This window comes from Nyctereutes procyonoides, unplaced genomic scaffold, assembly GCF_905146905.1.
Source record: "Nyctereutes procyonoides isolate TBG_1078 unplaced genomic scaffold, NYPRO_anot_genome, whole genome shotgun sequence".
NCBI classification, from domain to species: Eukaryota; Metazoa; Chordata; class Mammalia; order Carnivora; family Canidae; genus Nyctereutes; species Nyctereutes procyonoides.
This window is the reverse complement of record NW_026575047.1, coordinates 55,219,868-55,247,563: the sequence shown is the minus strand read 5'-3', so window position 1 is coordinate 55,247,563 and position 27,696 is coordinate 55,219,868. Positions and strand designations below refer to the sequence as shown.

General features: G+C 40.8%; 1 protein-coding gene across 2 annotated transcripts in view; it reads right to left on the bottom strand.

Moving 5' to 3' along the window:
• LOC129510377 (neuronal acetylcholine receptor subunit alpha-7) overlaps positions 1-27,696 on the bottom strand; it is a 129,536-nt gene that overhangs the window by 11,277 nt on the left and 90,563 nt on the right. For both annotated transcript variants that reach the window (XM_055326501.1, XM_055326502.1), the window contains 3 exons: positions 7,472-7,551; positions 1,941-2,108; positions 766-960 (listed from right to left, as the gene is read on the bottom strand). In XM_055326501.1, the coding sequence (XP_055182476.1) occupies positions 766-960; positions 1,941-2,108; positions 7,472-7,551 (443 nt within the window). The remainder of the gene's footprint in view (positions 1-765; positions 961-1,940; positions 2,109-7,471; positions 7,552-27,696) is intronic.

Here is a 27,696-nt window from a genome sequence, read left to right as displayed (position 1 = left end):
AGTCCCAGATGGAGGTAAGTTTGGGAACGAGAACTTTAGAACAACAATACACAAACGGTTACTGAACTTGACAGAAATATCTCTCATTTTCTTAATTATATTAGGATTGAGAAGTAGTTATGTATAGCAGGGAGAAAAAAAATGCAATCTGAAGACCTGACTTATGGTCTTGATTTTCCTGCTTACTAGCTATGTGACTGTAGATATGGGTTTGAGGATGATTTCTATATGTACTAAATATGACCTTTAGTAACTCTTTAAGATGTTGAGAAATTAATTTCACCATTCTAAGTATTAGTTTTCTTATCTTCCTATTGGATAATTGTAAGGAATTAACCTGTGTATGGCAATATACAGATTAGCAAACTAATACTAAACTAACTGTTTCCTGTCCATAGCGAATGCCAGCCAGCTGCCACCAAGAAACAGGATGGGGTGGCAGGAGACAAGAAAGTAAGGTACCTCGGAACAGAACCCAGTGGTCTCTTCCTGGGCATTCCTATCTTCTGTGAAAGATCAAAGGATCCTACAGATTCTCCAGAGGGCATGGGCATCTAACATGGAGTCTAAATCAGGAGCCCACAGTCTCGGGGAGATGCCCTGCACTGGGAGGTCAGTGTGTGATGCACCAGGCAGGCTTTGCAACATCTCTGCACCCAAGCCATGACATGTCCTGCACTGTCCACAGTGATCCCTACAGAGCTGACCTCACGTCAAGGCCCTCCCATCCTGTCTCAGACTCCTGCCCAAGATCAGGACACTCACCCAGGGAAATCTTCTCCCCTGAATCTGCAGGGAGCAAGAAGACAAGGAGGGCTAGCGCAGAGATAAGCACACAAGGGATGAGCAGGTTGAGGCCATAGTAGAGGGTCCTGCGGCGAATGGTCACTGTGAAGGTGACATCTGGATAGGGCTCTTTGCAGCACTCATAGAACTTCTCACTCCGCTTGCCTGGGATTCCTCCATGAGTAGCAGGGGAAAGGAAGCATGTCTTAATAAAATTACCCTGCTTGTTTATTTTAATGGGTATATCACACAAACAACCATGGAGTTTGTTAAATGCTAAAAAAACAAACAAAAAAAACACCTGGGTAATCAGTGTTTGAATAAACTTTCTTTCTGGTTTATTAGAGTTATTCAGGAATGTCTTAATGATCCTGGAGCAAATTGGGGGAATTTTTTTAATGAGTTGGAACTAGATGTGGTATATAGTGAACATCTGTGATCCCCTCAATATTTGTATGTTGAAATGCTAACCCCCACAGCAATGATATTTGGAGATGGAGCCTTTGAGGGGAGCCGTGGGATTATTGCCCTTACAAGAGGCCCAGAGAACTCCCTATTCTCTTCTGCTACATAAGAATATAGCCAGAAGACACTGAAAACAGCCATTCAGGAACCAGGAAGTAGGCCCTCAGCAGACATTGGATCTGCCAGTACCTTGATGTTGGATTCCCAGCCTCCAGAACTGTAATAAATAAATTTATGTTGTTATAAGCCACCCAGCCTATGGTACTCTGTCATAGCAGCCTGAAGGGACTAAGACACCATGATTATAAATAATAATACACTATAAGCTTTAGATTATTATAAATGTAATTATTGTTTTCTATTTAAAATCATCAAATATAGGTTCCCATGAACTGCAATTTTCTGTCCAACCTGATTTTAGGAATCGAATGGACTCTAATAGAACAGGGACACCTATACCAGCAATGACTTGTTTAAATAGCTGCACGTTTCTCATGGAAAGCCCTGAGTTTTCTAATTGTTTTTTGTTTCTTATTGTATAGCTCTTAGTAAATTATAGAGATTGCTGCAGGGTTCAATAAATGCTGACACTAAAACGCAGAGTGAAAAATCCCTAACTTTTAAAGCCAGCACAGGAATAAAAGTGGCTTCCTGCAAGGTTGCTAGTCTCATGTCTTTTCTGGGCTTACCCACAAGGTCCCATTCTCCATTTGGGATGTAGCCACTGATGTCTGCCTCCTGCATCTGCAGATCCAAGGACCACCCTCCATAAGACCAGGACCCAAACTTCAGCTTGCACTGCTGCACATCAAAGGGGAACCAGCGCACATCGATGTAGCAGGAGCTCTTGAATATGCCTATGTGGGCAACAAAGCAGTTGGAAAACTGATATGGAAGGGTACTGAGCTGGGCTTTAAATACATAGCAGTCTTACACTGCTGGTGGGAATGTAAACTGAAAACAGTTTGGAGATTTCCATAAAAATTAAAATAAAACTACTATATGATCCAGTGACCCCACTTCTGGGTATATATCCAAAGGAAACAACATCACTATCTGGAAGAAATATCTGCACCTCCGTGTTCATGATATTCACTGCAGCATTATTTGCAATAGCCAAGGAACAGAAACAAGCTAAGTATCAATGGATGGATGAACAAAGAAAAGGATTATCAAATCACACACACACACACACACACACACACGGACACACAGACAAAATGGAATACTATTCAACCTTTTAAAAAGATGGAAATCCTGCCATTTGCAATACTATGGATAAACCTGGAGGGCATTATAATAAGTGGACTAAACCAAAGACAAATATTGTATGATCTCACTTACATGTGGATTTTGGAAGAAAAAAAAAAGCTAAACTCATAGAAACAGTGAGTTGCCAGGGGGCTGGGGAGGTGGGGAAGTGGACAGGGGCTGGTCAAGGGGTACAGACTTTCATTTAAAAGAGGAGCAAGTTCTGAGGATCTAATGTACAGCATGGTGACTCTAGTTAACAATGCTGTATACCTGAAATGTGCTAAGAGAGTAGAACATTCTCATGAAAAACAAAACAAAGCAAAACCCAACCATGGGAGGTAAAGGATGTATTTATTAACTTGATTGTGGAAACCATTTTACAATGGATATGTATATTAAGTCAGCATGTTGTGCACCTCATTACATTTTCATTTGTCAACTATATTTCAATAAAGATGGAAGAAATTTTTAAATAAAAATAAGTAAATAAATACAGAGCAATCCTTGAGTTTCTAACCTCATATGCTGTTTATAATATGCAGTGTCTATTCCTCCTGGAAAGGGTAGGCAAGTTAAATGATACATTATTTTTTTGATATTCAGCATGTCTTTTTGGTCAGTACCTCAGGCACACATTGTTCTGGCTCACCTGTGTTCCCTTCAAGAAGAGGAGATGTAGGCTCCTGGGCCTTGAGATTGAGTGTGACTACAGAGGCCTTCAGCCCCTCCTCCTCCTCCAAACTACAGGCAGACCTGTCCAGAACAAGCTTGGTCTTTTTGGAAAGTCTCTAAAGAGGAAGCTCAGATGAAGCTTCATTTGTCTTTTAAACTTCAAAAACAATACCCACCATGTTTTGTTGAAGACTATTCTAAAGGATTTCTGGGCAAAGAATTAGAAATTCTGTAAACTTGCTCATACCATGCCTATGCATCTTCAAACTCTAATAAGAGAAAGTAAAGAATGTAAAAAAAAAATCCCAGAATAACTGATAAAAATGATGAAGGGTTTAGAAGCAGAATATAAAAGGGATGTGTGTATGTGTGTATGTGTATGTGTGTCTCTGTTTAGTGAGGAGCTGGGTGTGCATTTCCTTAGGTTAAAAATTGAGAAAAAAGGGGAGAGGGTGGGAAGAAAAAAAATTGAGAAAAAAAATACAGGGGCACCTGGGTGGCTCAGTCCATTAAGCATCTGCCTTCAGCTCAGGTCATGATCCGGGGTCCTGGGTTTGAGCTGCACATCAGGCTTCCTGCTCAGTGGGAGTCTACTTCTCCCTCCCCTTCTCCCTCTGCCCCACTCCCCTGCTCATGTTCTCACTCTCTCTCTCTCTCAAATAAATAAATAAAATCTTTTAAAAAATTGAGAAAACTCTTGGTTATCTAGAAATATATGTGGAGGATAATTTTAACTCATGTAGATTCTAGACTAAGAACAGAACAAAGACTGATAGGTTTAAGTAGAAGACAGTGCTTGGATACAAGGAGCTTCTAATGAGAAGGGTGTCTTCAACCTAAGACAAGCTGGAGGTGAATTTCTGGCAGGTTATGGAGAGGAGGACAGATAAACCCCCTCCAGTAACTTATGCCCATGGGCTCCACAAGGTCCAGAAAAAGGCCTGAAGGCAGGAGAAGGCACAAAGAACTAATGGTTCCTCTCTTCTGGGGACTGGGTCAGTGTTCTGTGTATTTCTACTACTAAATTTAAAAAAAAAGAATGAATGGAGGAAGGGATTCAACAGCCTTGCCAACACTAACCCTCGTGCCCCACAGCCAAGCCGGGGAAGTTTGTTTGTTTGTTTGTTTGTTTATTTATTTATGAGAGAGAGAGAGGCAGAGACACAGGCAGAGGGAGAAGCAGGCTCCATGCACCGGGAGCCCGATGTGGGATTCAATCCTGGGTCTCCAGGATCATGCCCTGGGCCAAAGGCAGGCGCCAAACCAACGCGCCACCCAGGGATCCCCAAGCCGGGGAAGTTTAAAAAACCTTCCTGTCCTTTCAAGTTCCTTTAAGTAGATATGATGTACACCCAATGTTCATAGGGAAGCTACAGACACTGCCCTCCCATTAATGGGCTAGATCCCCCCAAACCCACATGCTTGTAGAAAATGTAACTCTAGGGGCTCCTGGGTGGCTCAGCAGTTGAGTGTCTGCCTTCAGCTCAGGTTGTGATCCGGAGTCCTGGGATTGAGTCCTGCATCGGGGTTCCTGCAGGGAGCCTGCTTCTCCCTCTGCCTGTGTTTCGCCTCCCTCTGTGTGTCTCTCATGAATAAATAAATAACATCTTAAAAAAAGAAAAGAAAATGTAACTCTACCTAATTGAATTATTCCATTTCTACAAAACAGCCAGAGAAGGAGAATCTCTAGCGATAGAAAGTAATCAGTGGTGGCCTGGGGCTGGTAGTGAGGTGGGGCTTAACTGTAGATCATCAAAAGGGATCTTGTTGGGGTGATAAAAAAAAATGCTCTAACACTAGATTTTGGTAATGGTTGTACAATTCTGTGAATTTACTGAAAACCACTGAACTGTGCACTTAAAATGGCTGAATTGTATGATATGTAAATTGTACAACAAAGCTATTAAAAAATTAAAATATGAAATAAAAAGAAAGGTAATTTCATTACCAAAGTCTCTATTTCAAATCTTGCACCCAAAGCACCTTTTTTTTTTTTTTTTTTTGCTTGTGCTTGGTTGCTTGAACAGAACAGCATCCCAGATAAGTTCTACCAGACCTAGGGCACATCCAGGCCAGGAGCTCCCTTAGGCTCCTGCCAGTGTAGGGGAGATTGCCACACCCACACCCACAGCACAGCATGCCCTGTCCTTCCAGGCTCCTGGAGCCACAGAGGCTGGGACACAGGAATGAAGCACAGAGGGGACTGCTGTACCCAGGCAGCCTGGAGCTTAGAAGTGCTGCTTCTTGTAGCTGAAAATAGCCTCAGCCTTCAAAACAATCTGCGGCACCATATTCTTGTATACTGATGACCACCGGAGATTGTTTTCTAAAACAGCCCTCATAATAGAAATTGCAATTTACAGGCTAGGGAAGAAGAATGTAAGTGTGTGTGTCTGATGGAAGACTCATCCCATAGCCTCAGTCCCCTAGGGGCCTGCTGTGTGGCAGAAAGCATGCTTGGGCTGGGGGATGGGTGAAGGAACAGGGGAAGTAGCAAGGAAGCACATGCTTTAAGGCAGAAAACTGAAAATCTGTGTTTCTTCAGTCCATACAAACATTGGGAGGTATTTGCCTTTGATGGGTTTAATCACTCACTCATGCATTTATGAACAGATGGGCCAGGCACCTGGTTGACTAGTGGTGGTTCTTGGTTTGTAAACACACTATCTGCCCACAGGATGCTTATCATCTGCTAATGAGAAAGAATGTGTAAGCAACAAGTCAGGAGACAAGGCCAGCTTTGCAGTGTCCTGTGAAATGAAGGTGTGGGACTGGGATTTACTGCAGCAGAAATGCTCTGGTGTGTGTGGTATGTGGGGAGTGTGGTTGGTGCTTGAATGAATGTATGTGGATGTGTGTGTAGGAGATAGGTATGTGGGGTGTATATGTGAAGTATGCAGTGTATAATGTATATGTGGTATGGGGAGGTTACTAGGTATGTGAATTTGGTATGGTGTATGTGGTGTATAATGTGTTGGTAGGTGTATGGATATGGTATAGGTGTGTGTGTGGTGTTTAGTGTATGTATGTGGGGTGTGTGGCTACTGTGAATGTGTGTGGATATGTGTGTGGAAGGTATGTATGTGGGGTGTATATGCGAGGTATGTGGTATAGGTGTGTAGCATGTGTGTGGTGTATAGTATGTGTATGTGGGGAGTGTAGTTGGTGTGTGAATGTGTGTGAATATGTGTGTGGAGGGTGTATGTGAGGTGTGTGGTATAGCTGTGTAATGTGTGTGGTGTGTAGCATGTGCATGTGGGGGGTGTAGTCTGTGAATGTGTGTGGATGTGTGTGAGGTGTATATGCAAGGTATGTGGTATAGGTGTGTAGCATGTGTGTGGTATATAGTATGTGCATGTGGGGGTGTGGTCAGTGTATGAATGTGTGTGGATTTGAGTGGAGGTAGGCATGTGGGTGTATATGTGAGGTGTAATGTGTGGGGGTGACAGGTATGTGGATATGGTGTGAGGTGTGTGTGTGTGTACTGGTATTGAGGTGGGAGTTGGCTGAAGACTGCCTGGGAGCAGGAAGTTAAACAGTTGCAGAGGGGGAGATAATCCTGGAAAACAATGTAAAAAATATCATGTATAAGATTTTTAAAACTAGTAATATCTGCCTCACAGCATTAAAACCCAGGTTCCTCATGCTTTGTATTATTCAGTGAGCAGTCCAGGGCCCAATGAACTGAGAGAAATGAGGAGCTGGTGGGAAAAAAATCGATCCCAGGAAGCAGTTAACCATCAACTGGTGGCAAAGAAGAGAAGCTCAGTCAGGAATAAGGCACTAATGAGCCCCACTTTGAAACCACTTGCTCTTATATCTAACACACAGGTGCTTGTTAATGCACATGCTCAAGAAGCCAGCAAGTCCAGCATCATGCCCTCAGCACCTGGGGAGCAGAAACTGCCAAGATGATATGTGGTCTGGCGGGAGGTGAAATGGCCATTGGAAATGGAGTAGGGAAGTGCCAGGATGTTTGGCTTGCAGGCTGTAAGGAGAACCAGGAGTGATCTGCTAAGGGAGACCTGCTTTAGCTGTGGATTAACTTTAAAGAACACTTAGCACACAATAAGGACATATAACACACATTGGCAAAGACCCTTTGAGCCAAGACAAAAATAAGGAAGATGGCATCGTCGTGTTCAGGAAATATTTGTGAACACAGAGGGGAAGAAAGCAGGAAGCGTTGGGTGTTAATGAGGCAAAGGATGCCCACCACTCCTGTGAGCATGTCAGGACTGGTGCCTGAACTCACTTCAACTAACTACAGGAGGACAAAGGAAGTGGATCTTACCTGGAGGGAGGTACTGGCAATGCCCAGAAGAATTAACTAACACGTTGGTGTGGAATGTGGCATCAAATCGCTCATCAGCACTAGAAACATGAAAAGGATTTCATGAGTCAGCACTGCCAGGCGGTGGACTCCCAGTGCCCTTAGGTCTGTCCTGACTGCGGCTAGAATGGCTTTGAGAAGTACTACTCGGATGTTTGGATGGCTCAGTCGTTTAAGTATCTGCCTTTAGCTCAGGTCATGATCCCAGGTCCTTGGATCTAGTCCCGCATCAGGTTCCCTGCTCAGCAGGGAGCATGCTTCTCCCTCTAGCCCTCTCCACTGCTTGTGCTTGCTTGTTCTCTCTCTCCTTCTCAAATAAAATAAAATATTTAATTTTTTTAAGTGCTATTCTTCATCCTCAGGTCATGCCAACACCATTTGCAGCTGGCCTGGGAGATCTTCTCAGAGCACAGGTTGGTAGCAGCCAATGTCCACCCCCACACACACCCATTTCATATGCACTGTTATTTTCATATGCACATAAAACAAAGTTTACTTAGCCAAACTTAAAACTGAAGACAATTTCACTGGACATCAGCAGATAAGAAATTTCTCTCTATATAGGAGATAAAGGGTGTGTAGAGGCACTCTGTCATTGACAGCCCCATGAGGGCAGGGATTTTGACCCACTATCTTCAAAGCTCCAGTTCCAGCCTCCTGAATGCATCTAACTCTTGATTGTACTTAACCAATGCATCTTGAATGACTGAGCTGCAAGCATAGGAGGCTGCTGGGCACCAGCAGAGCCCAGAGGCATCCTGGGCTCCATGGTTAGCAATGACAGGAAGGAGGGCAGGTGAAGAGAGCAGAACTAGGTACAGGTTTTAGACAGTTGCACCCTAGCCCCCTGTGTGTTCATGTTCGGAACCTCCCACACCCAGGAGTTACCAACTTGAATAAAGGGGGTGGGAGGAAGATACAAAACAGGAAAAAAGAACAATTAAAGCCAATAGCCCTTATTATCCGCATCTTTTATCTTCTGTATTCTGATGCTTTGCTGACCCTGGAGAAACTGTCCCCCTACCCGACCCCTGCCAGGGTGGCCAGTTTCTAGAAATAGGAAACAACTTGCTTACCAGCGCATCTCTCAAATGCAAACCATCTAATCCAGAGCCTATACCCTAGCCATCTCCTTTACCAAGGTCTCACACTCCAGCCTTCTATCCCTCTGTCTTAACAACCTAAGGCCAGGTACCAAACAACTAGTGACAGCCCCTATGATCCAGAGCCCACTGAAATTCTTCAAACTAGCCAATCCTAACCCTGCTCACCCTGTCTTGCCAGTTCCAGTCCATGGAAGCCACAACAACGGCTCTTTTCCACCCAAGATGATGCAATCAACAAAAGGAATAAAAAATTACTCCTTAAAAAAGTATTATCCTCACAGAAATTCAAGAGGATACTGCACTGAGACAAAATGAAGAGCAGTATGAAAGTTAAATATGATTTATGAAATAATTTTTTATCAATAGGTGGGAGGTTTGGCTGAGAAGAATCACAGAGATGACATGTAGGACAGAGATGAGGCAAGCCTCCAGAGTACAAGACCAGGGGAACTCACTCAACAGAGGCTGGAGAGACAACAGGGCAGGAAACTAGCAAAGAAATCACACAGAGAAATGCTAGAGCTGAAAGATACCAGTTGAACATGAAGGCAAAGGGAGACGCTTTCAAGAATACTAAGGCCTCAGAGAGTTTGTGTATATTTAACGTATATTTTCTTGGTCATGGATTTGAGGATGAGTGCTAGGAAAATGAAGGTGAATACTGAAAAAAAAAAGGAAATAAACTTTTGGACTACACCTAGGGATCAAGATAATGGATTTGCATGATGAGCTATGCAGGGCTTAGAAAAGGTGGGGTCTTACAGCAAGACATGAGGGGTCTCTGAGGAGAGCAAAGTAGAGTTAGAGCAATGGAGAAAACAAGCTGGGAAACATTATGGATTCTATTAAGGACACATTTTTTTTCTTAAGTTACCATAATAAGTAAGAAAAAAAAATCAACCAGAAACTTCAGGGGAAAAAAAACTATAAAAAAAAGTCAGGGTTTGAATATGAAACAAAAATGTGATGAAGTGCAGAGGAAGAAGGAAGGGCTACATATGAGGCTGCCTTAAAAGGATAATCTTTTGAGAGGAAGGACATACCTACCTCCTTACTTGCAAGCACACAGTGAGAGGGAGGAGGAGGCAGGCTCAAGATGCAAATATCTTTGCTTGACTGTGGTCTGTACCCAACTGTCTCAATGAATCATGATACACAGTGACTAGGAACAAAATAGCTGAAAAGGTAGATCTTCACAAAATCGCTCTAGATCATACCATAATTTGCAAACTAGGTTCTCTGGATCTGTGAGATTTTCTGGGTATGCTCTGGAGTTGATTCCATAAATGTAAACTTAGATAGTGTAAATGTTGATAGTGTAAATGTTGATTCCGATATTCTCTTTTCCTTGTATTCTAAAATGGTAACACAAGTCCAAACACACTCAAATGACTTCTACAAAATTTTAACTTCAAACTAGAAAACCAATGGATCAATACATGTGGCTCATTTAACTCCTTTTTGGCTGAAAGTTAAACTAAAACGTCTCTTTCCATGCCTGTGCCTGTATTTGAACCTCTTGTAAATGAGTCATCCAGTAAGATTTCAGTTTTGCACGCTCTTTTAAAAGAAATCCACATTTGAGCCTCCAATTCCAGCAAAGAACCTGCACCCTGCTGCCCAGCACAGAACTGGCACCTGTTCCCACCACTGTAGCTGCAACAACTGAAAGTGTCATGTGATGCATGACACAGGATGCGTAGTTTTGCTTATTTTAAGCCTGGGTTTCTTCTTGCTGATTTTTATATTTATAACAAAGACTATGAGCATCTGTTAGATCAGTGACTTAATTCTGGAAAGAAAAAAAAAGAAGAAGAATTCCTCCAAGCTCTTCCTCCACACATTTGGATCAATTTAATTGAAGAGACTCTTGAGATCACAAGACAAATGAGTAAAAACAAGATAAAAATCTGTTTCCATTAACAACAGTTTACCTGTGTGACTCACTGATTTCTAAACAGTTAAACCAAAATAGAATGGGGAAAAATCAGAGGGGAAGACAAACTATAAGTGACTCTTAAGTCTAGGAAACAAATTCAGAGTTGCTGGAAGCGTGGCAGTAGGTGGGGGGAATGGGGTAAGTGGGTGATTGCATTAAGGAGGGCACATAATGTGATGAGCACTGGGTATTATATGTAAGTGACTGAATTATTGAAAAGGACATCTGAAACTAATGATGTACTGTATTTTGGCTAATTGAATTTAAATTAAAACAAAACAGAATATTGAGATAAACACAACTGTTAACACTGTTATCGATATCAAAATTCAAATCTTAATATTCATTTTGGCAGTTTTAGGGTTCTTTTCTATTTTATACATAAATGATATAAAAGCAAACTGCTGTAATAATTGTATGCTAATACTGCTTTATTGGCTTTGGCCATTAGAACTGGAGATAAAGTTTGTTTGTAAAAGGTCTCTATGGCTAAAGGCTGAGGCTGAACACAGCTGAACATGGCAGGGGATGAAATCCTCATGACCACTGCCATGACACAGGAGGTGAGCATCAGTACTGTTTGTCTCATGGACTATGTGCGTGCAGCAGATAGTGACCATGAGGGCGTTATGATAACACCGATAATCATGGGAGCTGGGGTGGGCCCACAGAACTTGGTTCACTCCTCTGCTCTGATGTGCATGTGAAACCTTCTGTTATTAAGCAGTCTGAATATATATACTGCTTATGTACTTAAGACATGATGTACCCTCTGAGTTCTTGAAGACTCAGGCACCTGGCAACCTCATTCCCTTTGACAGCTCCTCTTTCCAGCTGCCTGGGTCCTTGTCCCAGGGCAGACAAGCTTCCACTTGATATGGGGAGAACTCTAGGAGCACCCCCACCACCAATGGGGGAACAAGGGCAAGGGGGCCTTGGTCAATGAAAATTGACCATGGAAAGGAGGCATATTTAGCCCAATTATCCAGAGTGCAGATCCTACAGTGTTAGTGTGGTGGTCAGGAAGAAAAGGCAGCTGGCCAGGTCCTAAAGATGAGCCTAACTCCAGCAGGTGGAAAGGAAGGTTGGTACATCCCCCACAGAATGCATGGTCTGATTACATACCTGGAGGTAAACTAGACAAAAGGAAGCTTCATGAAGCTGTGGTTTGCCTGGACACTGGGGTGGAGTGAGGTGTTGGCCTAACACCTTACCTTAACACTTACCTTAGCAGTAAGGTTAGCATCAGGCTTGGAAGCAAACTAAGGGTGGCCATGCCTGTGGGACCCAGGGTTCAATGCTTACAGAATTAATTGCAAGCTGTGCTTTCAGAAGTCAGTGAAGGCACAGGCAGGCAGAGGTGAACCTGGGGATCCTGGGATTAGATTTCTTTCTGTCCTCCATCCCCCCAGGTGTTTGGTTCCACCCCTGGCTCCTGACCTGGGAAGCAGAGCCTCTGAACCCAGTTCAGTGCAGCCTTCTGCTCAGCCTGCCTGGAGCACTGACCCCCACTGCCAATCATGGAGAAGCTCAGTCCTAAACCCAGGAAAAGAAGGTGACCATGCCATTCACAGAATCACCTGGCCAAGACCCGGCTGTCAGTGCCCCAAGAGAGAAGAACAGGATGACCAATCATCAAGGAAGCCCAGAAAGACCAACCCCCAACAGGACACATGTTCACTAAACTAAGACTTTGTGTACAGGTAATACTGAAGGATTAGGAAAAAAAATCCAGGGTCACTGTGCTGTACTGAAGAGGGCACTAGGTGTGTGGGCTCATGATCACTCTAATGAATAAAGACTCCTGTGCAGCCCATCCTGTCTCCTCTGAGCTCACATCATCCTTGAAAGAGAGACAGAAGAGCAGAAGAGAAGAAAAATGATCTCAACTGTTCTCACCACAAAATGAAATAATGATTATGCAATTTGATGTGATAAAGGTGTTAGATAATGCTAGAGTGGTAAACATATTGCAATATACACACAATTCAACACACTGCACACAGTAAACTTACATAAGGTTATATGTCAATTATATCTCAATAAAAGTAATAAAATAAAAATATTGGAAGAAAAAAAGTAAAGGAGGAAGATAGATCCAATCTATCTCGAAAGATCTAAGGTATCATTTATTTTAATCTTTTTGGGGGAGATACCACAAAACTTTTTTTTAATAATAAATTTATTTTTTATTGGTGTTCAATTTGCCAACATACAGAATAACACCCAGTGTTCATCCCATCAAGTGCCCCCCTCAGTGCCCCTCACCCATTCACCCGCACCCCCGCCCAGCTCCCCTTCCACCACCCCTAGTTCATTTCCCAAAGTTAGGAGTAGATGTGTCATATGTATACAATGGAATATTACTCAGCCATTAGAAACGACAAATACCCACCATTTGCTTCGACGTGGATGGAACTGGAGGGTATTATGCTGAGTGAAATAAGTCAATTGGAGAAGGAAAACATTATATGGTCTCATTCATTTGGGGAATATAAAAAATAGTGAAAGGGAATAAAGGGGAAAGGAAAAAAATGAGTGGGAAATATCAGAAAGGAGACAGAACATGAGAGACTCCTAACTCTGGGAAAAGAACAAGGGGTAGTGGAAAGGGAGGTGGGCGGGGGGTGGGGGTGACTGGGTGATGGGCACTGAGGGACGCACTTGATGGAATGATGCTATATGTTGGCAAATTGAACTCAATAAAAAAATAAAAAAATAAAAAATAAAAGAATTTATTGCTTTAAAAAAATTTCTTCAAAGAAAAACTAGCTGTCAAGACACCTCTGATGTAAGGTACATCCCGATGTCAGAGGGAAAAGAGACTATTTACAATAGATTAATTTGTTTCATAAGAAAGTAATGAGTCCTCTTTTTGGATATTTTGATTTAGTTCTGTAATTTACTCTAAGATGTTAAGGATCTACAACCACCAATGTGGCCAGTCATAGTCCGTGAACAAAAAGCCTTGAGCAGAACTGAAATTTAATGGTCAGAAATCCCAGGAGGCAGATATCCCAGGAGGCAGATATCTGGGCAGGAGGCTTCCAGAAAATGAATTCAAGATCCATTTCCTTATCCACCAATTTACATGTTGGATGGATGGCATATAACATGGATGTTGTTTTAATAATTGAATGTGACATTGGATGGATTATAATAATGTAATAAATAAGATGTTACCACCGCAGGTACCAAGTTTCTGAGCTCCCTATTTTGTTCCTTGAAATATATAACTATCCCTGACGTAGTACAATATTTTTTTAAGAGAGAGAGAGAGGACGGGGAAGGAGAAAGAATTCCAAGCAGAATCCACAAGGAGCATGATGCAAGACTTGATCTCAAGAACCTGAGATCATTACCTGAGCTGAAATCACGGACCAGATGCCCAAGGATTGATCCAGCAGCCTCCACTAGTATCATATCATCTTAATCAGGAAAACATAATGAAAATGTTGGTATTTAGCAGAATAAGCCCTCCTCATTTGTTCTTTTGTTTAAATGTTATATTACCTATCCTATTTTTAATAATAAATTTATTTTTTATTGGTTTTCAATTTGCCAACATACAGAGTAACACCCAGTGCTCATCCCGACAAGTGCCCTCCTCAGTGCCCGAGACCCATTCACCCCCACAACCCGGCCTCCTACCCTTCCACCACCCCTAGATCATTTCCCAGAGTTAGGAGACTTTCATGTTCTGTCTCGCTTTCTGATATTTCCTACCCATTTCTTCTCCCTTCTCTTCTATTCCCTTTCACTGTTATTTATATTCCCCAAATGAATGAGACCATATAATGTTTGTCCAACTCCTATTGACTTATTTCACTCAGCATAATACCCTCAAGTTCCATCCACGTCGAAGCAAATGGTGGGTATTTCTCATTTCTAATGGCTGAGTAATATTCCATTGTATACATAAACCACATCTTCTTTATCCATTTATCTTTCGATGGACACCGAGGCTCCTTCCACAGTTTGGCTATTGTGGACATTGCTGCTAGAAACATCGGAGTGCAAGTGTTTCATTGCATTTGTATCTTTGGGGTAAATCCCCAGCAGTGCAATTGCTGGGTCGTAGGGCAGGTCTATCTTTAACTCTTTAAGGAACATCCACAGTTTGCCAGAGGGGCTGCACCAGTTCACATTCCCACCAACAGTGTAAGAGGGTTCCCCTTTCTCCACATCCTCTCCAACATCTGTGGTTTCCTGCCTTGTTAAGTTTCCCCATTCTCACTGGTGTGAGGTGGTATCTCATTGTGGTTTTGATTTGTATTTCCCTGATGACAAGTGATGCAGAGCATTTCCTCATGTGCGTGTTGGCCATGTCTATGTCTTCCTCTGTGAGATTTCTCTTCATGTCTTTTGCCCATTTGATGATTGGATTGTTTGTTTCTTTGGTGTTGAGTCTAATAAGTTCTTTATAGATCTTGGAAACTAGCCCTTTATCTGATACGTCATTTGCAAATATCTTCTCCCATTCCGTAGGCTGCCTTTTAGTTTTGTTGACTGTATCCTTTGCTGTGCAAAAGCTTCTTATCTTGATGAAGTCCCAATAGTTCATTTTGGCTTTTGTTTCTTTTGCCTTCGTGGATGTATCTTGCAAGAAATTACTGTGGCCAAGTTCAAAAAGGGTGTTGCCTGTGTTCTCCTCTAGGATTTTGATGGAGTCTTGTCTCACATGTAGATCTTTCATCCATTTTGAGTTTATCTTTGTGTGTGGTGAAAGAGAGTGGTCTAGTTTCATTCTTCTGCATGTGGATGTCCAATTTTCCCAGCACCATTTATTGAAGAGACTGTCTTTCTTCCAGTGGGTAGTCTTTCCTCCTTTATCGAATATTAGTTGACCATAAAGTTGAGGGTCCACTTCTGGATTCTCTATTCTGTTCCATTGATCTATGTGTCTGTTTTTGTGCCAGTACCACACTGTCTTGATGACCACAGCTTTGTAGTACAACCTGAAATCAGGCATTGTGATGCCCCCAGCTATGGTTTTCTTTTTTAAAATTCCCCTGGGTATTTGGGGTCTTTTCTGATTCCACACAAATCTTAAAATAATTTGTTCTAACTCTCTGAACACAGTCCATGGTATTTTGATAGGGATTGGATTAAACATGGAAATTGCCCTGGGTAACATTGACATTTTCACACTATTAATTCTGCCAATCCATGAGCATGGAATATTTTTCCATCTCTTTGTGTCTTCCTCAATTTCTTTCAGAAGTGTTCTATAGTTTTTAGGGTATAGATCCTTTACCTCTTTGGTTAGGTTTATTCCTAGGTATTTTATGCTTTTGGGTGCAATTGTAAATGGGATTGACTCCTTAATTTTTCTTTCTTCAGTCTCATGGTTAGTATATAGAAATGACATTGATTTCTGGGCATTGATTTTGTATCCTGCCACGCTGCCAAATTGCTGTATGAGTTCTAGCAATCTTGGGGCGGAGGCTTTTGGGTGTTCTATGTAGAGTATCATGTCATCGGTGAAGAGGGAGAGTTTGACTTCTTCTTTGCCAATTTGAATGCCTTTAATGTCTTTTTGTTGTCTGATTGCTGAGGCTAGGACTTCCAGTACTATGTTGAATAGCAGTGGTGAGAGTGGACATCCCTGTCTTGTTCCTGATCTTAGGGGAAAGGCTCCCAGTGCTTCCCCATTGAGAATGATATTTGCTGTGGATTTTTTGTAGATGGCTTTTAAGATGTCCAAGAATGTTCCCTCTATCCCTACACTCTGAAGAGTTTTGATCAGGAATGAATGCTGTATTTTGTCAAATGCTTTCTCTGCATCTAATGAGAGGATCATATGGTTCTTGGTTTTTCTCTTGCTGATATGATGAATCACATTGATTGTTTTACGAGTGTTGAACCAGCCTTGTGTCCCGGGGATAAATCCTACTTGGTCATGGTGAATAATCTTCTTAATGTATTGTTGGATCCTACTGGCTAGTATATTGTTGAGAATTTTTGCATCCATGTTCATCAGGGATATTGCTCTAGAATTCTCATTTTGGTGGAGTCTTTGTCTGGTTTTGGAATTAAGGTTATGCTGGCCTCAAAGAACGAATTTGGAAGTACTCCATCTCTTTCTATCTTTCCAAACAGCTTTAGTAGAATAGGTATGGTTTCTTCTTTAAACGTTTGATAGAATTCCCCTGGGAAGCCATCTGGCCCTGGACTTTTGTGTCTTGGGAGGTTTTTGATGACTGCTTCAATTTCCTCCCTGGTTATTGGCCTGTTCAGGTTTTCTATTTCTTCCTGATCCAGTTTTGGTAGTTTGAGGCTTTGCAGAAATGCGTCCATTTCTTCTAGATTGCGTAATTTATTGGCGTATAGCTGTTCATACTATGTTTTTAAAATCGTTTGTATTTCCTTGGTGTTGGTAGTGATCTCTCCTTTCTCATTCATGATTTTATTAATTTGAGTCTTCTCTCTCTTCTTTTTAATAAGGCTGGCTAATGGTTTATCTATCTTATTAATTCTTTCAAAGAACCAACTCCTGGTTTTGTTGATCTGTTCCACAGTTCTTCTGGTCTGGATTTCATTGAGTTCTGCTCACATCTTAATTAACTGTGTTCTTCTGCTGGGTGTAGGATCTATTTGCTGTTTTTTTCTCTAACTCCTTTAGGTGTAAGGCTAGCTTTTGTATTTGAGTTCTTTCCAGTTTTTGGATGGATGCTTGTGTTGCGATGTATTTCCCCCTCAGAACTGCTTTTGCTGTATCCCAAAGATTTTGAATGGTTGTATCTTCATTCTCATTAGTTTCCATGAATCTTTTTAATTCTTCGTTTTCCTGGTTGACCCTTTCATCTTTTAAGAGGATGGTCCTAAACCTCCATGTATTTGAAGTCCTTCCAAACTTCTTGTTGTGACTTAGTTCTAATTTCAAGTCATTATGGTCTGAGAATATGCAGGGGACGATCCCAATCTTTTGGTATCGGTTAAGATCCGATTTGTGACCCAGTATGTGGTCTATTGTGGAGAAAGTTCCATGTGCACTTGAGAAGAATGTGTATTCAGTTGAGTTTGGATGTAAAGCTCTGTAGATATCTGCGAAATCCTTCTGGTCCAGTGTATCATTTAAAGCTCTCGTTTCTTTGAAGATGTTGTGTTTAGAATACCTATCGAGTATAGAAAGTGTTAGATTGAAGTCACCAAGTATAAGTGTATTATTATCTAAGTATGTCTTAACTTTGGTTATTAATTGATTGATATATTTGGCAGCTCCCACATTCAGGGCATACATATAGAGGATTGTTAAGTCCTCTTGTCGGATAGATCCTTTAAGTATGATATAGTGTCCCTCTTCATCACTCACTACAGTCTTCGGGGTAAATTTTAGTTTATCTGATATAAGGATGGCTACCCCTGCTTTCTTTTGAGGACCATTTGTATGGTAAATGGTTCTCCCACTTTTTATTTTCAGTCTGTGGGTGTCCTTCTGTCTAAAATGAGTGTATTGTAGACAGCAAATAGATGGGTCCTGCTTTTTTATCCAGTGTGATACCTTGTGCCTTTTGATGGGTCATCAAGCCCATTCACCTTCAGAGTTACTATTGAAAGATATGAGTTTAGTGTCATCATGATATCTATTCAGTCCTTGTTTTTGTGGATTGTTCCACTGGACTTCTTCTTAAAGGGGAATTTTAAGAGTCCCCCTTAAATTTTTTTGCAGAGCTTGTTTGGAGGTCACATATTCTTTCAGTTCCTGCCTGTCTTGAAAGCTCTTTATCTTTCCTTCCATTCTGAATGAGAGCCTTGCTGGATAAAGTATTCTTGGTTGCATGTTTTTCTCATTTAGGACCCTGAATATATCCTGCCAGCCCTTTCAGGCCTGCCAGGTTTCTGTGGAGAGGTCTGCTGTTACCCTAATACTCCTCCCCATAAAAGTCAGGGATTTCTTGTCTCTTGCTGCTTTAAGGATCTTCTCTTTAAGAAATGTGTGGGAAATATCAGAAAGGGACACAGAACATAAAGACTCCTAACTCTGGGAAACAAACTAGGGGTGGTGGAGGGGGAGGAGGGTGGGGGTGAATGGGTGATGGCCACTGAGGGGGACACTTGACAGGATGAGCACTGGGTGTTATTCTGTATGTTGGTAAATTGAACACCAATAAAAATTAATTTCTTAAAAAATGGATCTTCTCTTTATCTTTGGAATTTGCAAGCTTAACTATTAAATGTCCAGGGGTTGAATGGTTTTTATTGATTTTACGGGGGTGATCTCTGTATTTCCTGGATCTGAATGCCTGTTTCCCTTCCCAGATTAGGAAAGTTCTCAGCTATGATTTGTTCAAATACATATTCTGGACTTCTGTCCCTTTGGGGGCCCTCGGGAACCCCAATTCAACGTAGTTTTTCTTTTCAGGGTGTCATTTATTTTCTTTAATCTATCCTCATTGTCTTTTAATTGTCTCTTTTATCCTCAGTTTACCTCTTTGCCATGAACTTGTCTTCTCTGTCACTCACTTGTTCTTCTACCTCATTAATCCTCGTCGTTAGGACTTCTAGTTTGTATTGCATCCCATTCAATTTATTTTTAATTTCTGCATGATTGGATCTAAATTCTGCAGTCATGAAGTCTCTTGAGTCCTTTATGCTTTTTTCTAGAGCCACCAGTAGCTTTATAATAGTGCTTCTGAATTGGCTTTCTGACATTGAATTGTAATCCAGATTTTGTAACTTAGTGGGAGAGAGGACTGTTTCTGATTCTTTCTTTTGAGGTGAGGTTTTCCTTCTAGTCATTTTGCTCAGTGTAGAGTGGCCAAAAACAAGTTGTATTGGGAAAAGGAAAAAAGAGAGGAGAGAAAGAAGGAAAGAAAAAAGAAAAAAGGAAAAAGAACAAAAGAGAGAAGAAAAAGAGAAAGAAAAAGAAAGAAACGAATAAAAGGGTGGGGGAAGCAAACAGAAATCAAAAAGAAAACAACAACAACAACAACAACAAGAAAAAAAAAACCCACAGGTGAGTCTCTTCTGATTCTGTGTACTGTAAGTCCCTTGACTTCCCCTGGAACTTTCCTCTGGAACTTTCCAGTGCTGCTTGGTCAATTGTTTTTCCCCTGTTCTTCTAGCTGGTCTTCTGGGGGAGGGGCCTGTTGTGCTGATTTTCAGGTGTTAGCACTTGGGGGAGCTGCTCTGCCCCCTGCCTGGTGCAGGGCTCAGTGGGGTATGTTTACCCCGTGAGGCCCCAGGAGGAACAACCGCAGTGGTGGCGGCCAGCTCTGGAGCTCTGGAGTCAGCTCCCACAGTAACTACAGAGCTCTCAGTCTGCAGGGCCTGGAGGCTCCGGGGGGCGGGGCCGCTGATCTGCTCAGCTCAGGGCAGGAGCGTCCTTGCTGTCCTAGGCCCTCCTGGCCTCTGCCTGTCCCGTGGGGAGGCCGGATCCTGGGCTGTGTCCCCGGCGCCCTGCTCCCGGAGCCTGCACTGTTGGATTTGGGCTCTCGGCTGCCCAGCCCCCTCCAAGGAGCTGCCGCCGGAGCCCCTCCGACCTGCTCCCGGGTCCAGCCGGGCACGCTGCAGCCCCTTAGGGAGCTCGGCGCACTCTCCCGGGCGCACTCTCCCGGGGCGCAGGTGTCTGTTAGTGTCCCCGGAACCCGAGGGCATCCCCGCCCTCCTGGGGTCCTGCTCCAACTCCCTGCGAGTGCCCTTCCCCCTGGGAAGATGGGTGCAGCTCCTGCTTCTCCGGGACGGGGCTTTCCTGTCCTGGGGACACTCGCCCCGGCCTCAGCCCGGCTCCTCGCGGGCCCCTCCACCTTGGATGCCTTTTGTTTGTTTATTTCTTTTTCCCCCGTCTTCCTACTTGATAGAAGTGCGAACTCTTCTCACTGTAGCATTCCAGCTGTTCTCTCTTTAAATCTCAGGCTGCATTCATAGATTTTCAGGATGATTTAAAGGTTATCTAGGTAATTTGGTGAGGACAGGTGACTTGGGGACCCTACTCTTCAGCCACCTTGCCCCTCCCCTATATTACTGATCCTTGACCTTTGATTCATCACTGCAAATTCTGGGATCCACTTGTCCAGTCCCATGAAGACCTGCTGAGACTTCAGTTGGAATCACAGTAAATTTACAGAACATTTTGTGAAAATTGGACATCTTTGTGATACCGAGTATTCCCAAAATTAAATATGATATAAATTCATAATTTACTTTGGTCTTTCTTATATCTATTTATTGGTAATTTTTTATACTTGCAAATATTGGAAATAAAATTTGTTAAATTGGGATTCCTGGGTGGCTCAGCGGTTTGGTGCCTGCCTTTGGTCCAGGCATGATCCTGGAGTCCTGGGAATGAATCTCACATCGGGCTCCCTGCATGGAGCCTGCTTCTGTCTCTGCCTCTTCCTCTCCCTCTCTCTCTCTCTCTCTCTCTGTGTCTATCATGAATAAATAAAGAAAATCTTTAAAAAAATCAGCACACATGGCTTAAGTGGGCTGTGATTCTTTAAAAAATAAATAAAATAAAATTTGTTAAACTATATTTTCTAATTGTCATAAGGGTAAAGAAATACATTCAGTATTTTTACACTTGTTTATTAGCCAACATATTTTGTCTAGATAGTCTCTAAGAGTCCTTTTTAAGGTAAAAAAAAAAACCCACATAGTCTATGAATGATGGTAATTTAGTTTATTTTTTTTCTAATCCTTAACATTTTTTACTTTACTTATATTACTACTTAAATTCATACCATTATTAAGATATGCAATGACAAGGGATATCCTTATTTTGCTTTCCACATACAGAAACTTCTAATGTTTCAGCATTAAATGGGCTTTTGGTAAAGACTTTACATCAACTGAAATCAAGTTTAATTCTTTTTTTTTAAATATTTTTATTTATTTATGATAGTCACACAGAAAGAGAGAGAGGGGCAGAGACACAGGCAGAGGGAGAAGCAGGCTCCATGCACTGGGAGCCCAACGTGGGATTCGATCCCGGGTCTCCAGGATCGCACCCTGGGCCAAAGGCAGGCGCTAAACCACTGCGCCACCCAGGGATCCCTCAAGTTTAATTCTTTATCACAAATAGGTATCAAATACTGTCAGTTGATTTTTCTCCACTTACCAAGATTATTATATGATTTTTCTCCATTCCATTAATAGGGTAAATTATGTAAATAGATTTTTCTAAAGTTAAACAAAACCTGTATTCCTAATAGAAAATTATATTTGATTCAATTTATTTTTAATTATTGCTAGATTTAGTGAGCTAAAATTTATTTAAGATTTATACATGTATGTTCATAAGTGACATTGTACACTAGATGAAACTTGTCTATAAAACCCACCTTTTAGGACACAGAACATAAAGACTCCTAACTCTGGGAAATGAACTAGGGGTGGTGGAGGGGGAGGAGGGTGGGGGGTGGGGGTAAATGGGTGACGGGCACTGAGGGGGACACTTGACGGGATGAGCACAGGGTGTTATTCTGTATGTTGGTAAACTGAACACCAATAAAAATTAATTTATTAAAAAAAACCCACCTTTTCTGAATTCTTTCCCAAAACATGTCAATCAAGAGAATGAAAGGAAAGCTTCAGACTGTGAGAATATATTAGAAAAAGACATACCTGATAGAGACTATTATCCAAAATATGGAAACTACTCTTGAAATTCAACAATAAGTATAAAAACAACCTAATTTAAAATTGAGTCAAAAACCTGAACAGACACCTCAGCAAAGATATAAAGTCAAATAAGCACAAGAAAAGCTTCTCCATATCATATGTCATTAGGAAAATGCACATTAAAATGAGATACACCTCTTAGATAGCCAAAATCTAACATCAAATGCCAACACGGATATGGAGCAAAAAAGAAGTCTGATTCATTACTGTTGGGAATACAAAATGTATAGCCACTTTGGAAGATAGTTAGGCAGTTTTTTTATAAAACTAAACATACTCTTACCATACAATCCAACAACTCAACAATCACATTCCTTGCTATTTATTAAAGGAGCTGAAAACTTAGGTTTACAAAAATCTGTACACAGATGCTTATAGCAGTTTTATTATTCCTAAAACTTGGAATCAACCAAGATGTCCTTCAGTAGGTGACTGGATAAATCAACTTTGATACATCCAGACAATGGAAAATCATTCAGTAATAAAACGAAATGAATTAACAAATCATGAAAAGACATGGAGAAACCTTAAATGTTTATTACTAGGTGAAAATGACCAATCTGGAAAGCCTATATATGTATGATTCCAAATATATGACATTCCAGAAAAGGCAAAATTATGAAGACAGTACAAAAGTTAGTGTTTGCTGGGGTTATGATGAGGGAGGGAGAAATACATGGAGCAGAACATTTTTAGGGCAATGAAACTACTCTGTATAATATAACTATGGTGAATATATAGTCTTACACATTTCTCCAAATCCAGAGAATGTACATGAAGAGTGAACCCTAATGCAAACTATGGACTTATGTGATAATGATGTGTCAATGATAGGTTCATCAATCATATCAAATGTTCCACTCTGATGTGGGGAGGCTGTGCATGTGGGGGAGCAGGGGATAGAGGGGAAATCTCTGTATCTTCCACTCAATTATGCTATGAACCTAAAACTTCTCTAAAAAATAGTCTATTTTTAGAAATATATATTGACTCAATCTTCTTGTCTATTTTTTCTATTTTTGTCTAGAACCAGCTTTTATTTTTCCAGAAAAAAAATAATTCTGGCTAAATGTCCAAATTTAGTGGCCTAAAGCTATCCATAATGGTGTCACTTGTTTTAAAATATCTGTGGTCACCTGCTTCTGCCCCATGTGGCCCACTGGGGATCCACTGAACCCCTGGGATAAAAGGGACATTGAGATGACCAGAAGGGTCCCCAGGACCCTAGGGAACAGAGAAAGGCTGGACCCTGTGACCCCTGGGCATAGACATCAGCTGGGCCTCCAGCAAACCCCACAGACCCCAGTCAGCTCAGATCCAGAGACCAGCAGGAGGATGCAGAGCACCTGCTCCCTCCACCTGAGACACCATCCTGGGAACAAGCATGGAGGTGGGCAAAAGATATGATATGGGAGTATTTTCAATGATTGGGAGGGACTGTGTGTGTGTGTGTGTGTGTGTGTGTGTGTGTGTTCCCTGCTTTAGTGAGGGCAGCTCCTGAGTGAGACCAAATCACTGAGGGACGACATTTTATTTTTTCTGATGAACTGCACTGCATCCTGCTCTGCCACACACACACACATGCACACACACACACGTGCACACACATATACAAGCACACATGGGCATGCACACACATGCATATGCAGGCACACAAGTGCACACACACACACACGGTACATACACTGACACGCAGTACTCTGTAATTTCTCCAGGTTGGAATTTCCTAACGAACACCTTTGATGAAATAAAGCAGCATCTGTGCTATTTTTACAAAGTGCAAAAAATAAATAAATAAATAATAAAATAAAATAAAATAAAATAAAATAAAATAAAAATCTTTGGTCAGGGCAGTTTGGGTAGCTCAGTGGTTTAGTGCCACCTTCAGCCCAGGTTGTGATCCTGGAGACCGACGATTGAGTCCTACATCGGGCTCCCTGCCTGCAGCCTGCTTCCTCCTCTGCCTGTTCTCTGCCTCGCTCTCTTGCTCTGTGTCTCTCATGAATAAATAAAATCTTTAAAATAAATAAATAAATAAAATATCTGTGGTTATAAACCCATTTTATTGCTAATAAACATTTCTTTGTACCTTCTTATTTTCTTCGTAATTATTCTGAAGTGTGTTCATTTTATAAGTTCTTTCTAAAAACCACCTTACTCCTTCTTGATTTCTATTTTTCATATTTAATGTATTTTTACTCTTTGTTTTTTCTTCCTCCTACTTAATGTTTTTTTCTAATTTCTGGACATTGGTGATTAACCCACAAATTTTCCTTTTTAAATATTTTCTAATGTAAGCATTTAAGGCTATGTATTCCCCCTACACACAGGCAGAGGCAGACACACACACACACACACACACACACACACTCACACTGAAGATTTTTTTATTCATATATAATACTTAGTTCTGCAGATATTTATTTTTAGTATAACAAAGATAAATCTACTCCTATATCTCTGAGTATTTCTATAACTGTATCTATATTTATATATTAGATAAGTCTTGTTAACTGTGTAGTTCAAAACTGAGATACCCTTATGTTTTTTTTTCTTTTTAAACTATCAATTACTAAAAGAAGTACTTCAAAATATTCTGCCAAAAATATGGATGTCTGCCAATTTTCTTCCTTTGTTTCAAAGATATTTTGTATTTAGTGCATACATGAGAGATTTGTTATATGTTCTTAGAAATTGTTTCTTTTTGAGATGCCTGGCTGGCTCAGTCAGTTAAGCTTCTGCCTTCAGCTCAGGTCATGATCTCAGGGTCCTAATACAGAGCCCTGCATCTGGCTCCTTGCATATCAGGAAGGTTGCTTCTCCCTCTTCCTCTCCCTCTCCTCTCCCTCTGCCACTCCCCCTGCTTGTGCTTGCGCTCTCTCTCGCTCTCTCTCTCTAATAAATAAAATATTTAAAGGAAAAAAATGTTTATCATTGACTAGACCTTTAATTTTAATTGTATCTTTTTTTTATTGCAGTGCATGTTGTGGTTTTTGGTTTTCTGTTTTTTTGGGTTCTTTTTGCTTTTCGTTGTCATTGTTTTTCTGTTGTAAACATAGCCATTCTCATTCCTGGTTCCTGTTTATCAGGCTTATCTTTTCATTTTTTACTTTTTATTTTAATTAATGTGTTTATTTTTGTTTCTTGTGTACTTAAGTGCTTTAGTTCCATCCAATGGCCTACAGCTAGATTTTTTAAAGTATATATAGTTGGGAAATCTCAAATGTGTGTGTGTGTGTGTGTGTGTGTGTGTGTGTATATATATATATATATAGTTATATATAACCAGGTGCCTAATCCACTTACTTTTATCTTCTCTATTGCTATGTTTGGTTTTATCTCTACTAATTAATTTTGTGCTTTTGACTTCTCTCTCTTTTGATTGTACTTCTTCCTCCCTTTTGGGAGTTTCTCATGTTTTCCTTATTTTTCCCCTACTCACTCCCTACCTGTTTGAAAGTTCACTATATTATTCCTATGTTTCTGATGGTTGTTCTTACATTTTTAACATGTGTATCTTACTCAAAACTGACCACTCTGTGCCCTGTCAGCACAACAATGGAATGTTTTGTCTCCACTTGCTATCCAAGTACCACTTTCCATGTTACTATTTTCTGGCATTTAAACTCTTTGTTTTTCATACTCCCAAGCCCATCAATATTATTTTATATATTCCAACTTGTTTATATTTACCTGACTTTTTTTAAAAAAGACTTTATTTATTTGAGAAAGAGAGAGGAGATAGACAGAGACTGTATGGCAGAGGGACAAGCAGACTCCCCACTGAGCATAGGGTTTAATCCCATAGCCCTGAGATCATGACCTGAGCCCAAGTCAGATATTTAACTAACTGAGCCACCCAGACATCCCTATATTTACTTGATTTTTCAACCAACTGCTTTGCTTACCATTCCTTCTCATCTTTTATTCCTAAATGTTCCTTCTGGTAGTTCCGTTTTATTTTTCAAAGATTCCATTTATTTATTCATGAGAGACACAGAAAGAAACGCAGAGACATAGGCAGAGGGAGAAGCAGGCTCCCTGCAGGGAGCCTGATGATGGACTAAATCCCAGAACCCCTGAATCAGTCCCCTAGCCAGAAGCTCCACCACTGAGCCACCCAGGTGCCCCTGCTAGTTTATTTAATAGTAGTATTTCTGGTTGTTTTCCACTCATGGGAAACTCTTTTAGTCTTTGTTTTCTTGAAAATGTCTGATTTTGCCCCGCACATAAAAAATGGTTTAGCTGGCGAAAGATTTCTAAGTTGATAATTATTTTCCTTCAGTATTTAGAAGGTACTTTTTTTTTTCTGTCTTCTACTGCACTCTCTAAAAGGTCTGCAGTCTCTTTCCTGTTTCTTTGTTAGAAAGCTGCTCTTTTGTCTTCTCTTGTTCCCAGGATCTCCTTAGCTTTGAGTGTTCTGCAGCTTTTAGCATAGTATGTCTAGGGGCTTGTTTCTTACTATATACCTTTCCTCAGACTTGTATGTTCTGAATCAGAGGATTTATGATTTTCATCAATATTATTAAATTTTCAGCCATCCTTTCAGAACATGGTTTCTGTTGAAAAAAAAAAGTATTGTTTTAATGGAAAACTGCATCCTCTTTAACACACAGTTCTGAGTTAGCCTGTCATTGTATTTGAACTATTTAAAGGTTCTTTGTAAGCCATAAGCAATTGATAGATGTATAAATTATACATTGTCTGGTAGTGATTTGACTTTCTGTACACTGCAGATAAACAAGTTTTGTGACCATCTATAATTTTTCGCAGCATTCCTAGTCCATATAAAATTGTCCTGATTTCTCCTTTGAACTGGCTCTGTCTAACATCTGCCTGGGTCCCTTGTGTTATATGAGTAAAATAAACTCTTTAACATGTGCTCATTTTTTATACCTCTATATAAGTCACAATTTTGTCTTTCTTCTGAAAATAATCTCTTAACACTTCTTCCCACATTCTTTCTTTTATTTCCTCCTATTGTACTAGCAAACATGTATGGGAACACTAATTCACCATATGAGAGGAACCCATACTCTAGGTCTTGCAGGATTAAGTACGTGGTGTCTCTTGGGTGGATTCTGCTTCCGTGTCTACTTACTGCATAACCTCTGACACACTGTGCTTTATTATGATTATGATTATTTGTTCCCATTTTGCCTTTTTGGAAAATAGAAATAATAATAGTACTTTCTTCATAAGGTTGTTAATAAGTGTAAAACATCCAGACCAGGACCTGGCACACAGAAGCACCATAGAAGTGTTAGATATTTTTGTAACTGTTCACTATTCTTTAATATTTTTATCTATTTAGCTTGCTGTGATTCATCCAAGAAACAGCCTCTTCACCTTCAACTGTGTCTCATCTGATACAGTGCCTCTACTGAGTTTTTAATTTTGATGGTTAAATTTCTCACCTCTATTAATTTTTACCTTTTTAAAGCTGCTTTTTAGAGGATGACCTGCTCTTTCCTTGTTTTCTATTCTTATCATGTTCAATTATCTTTAAATTATCT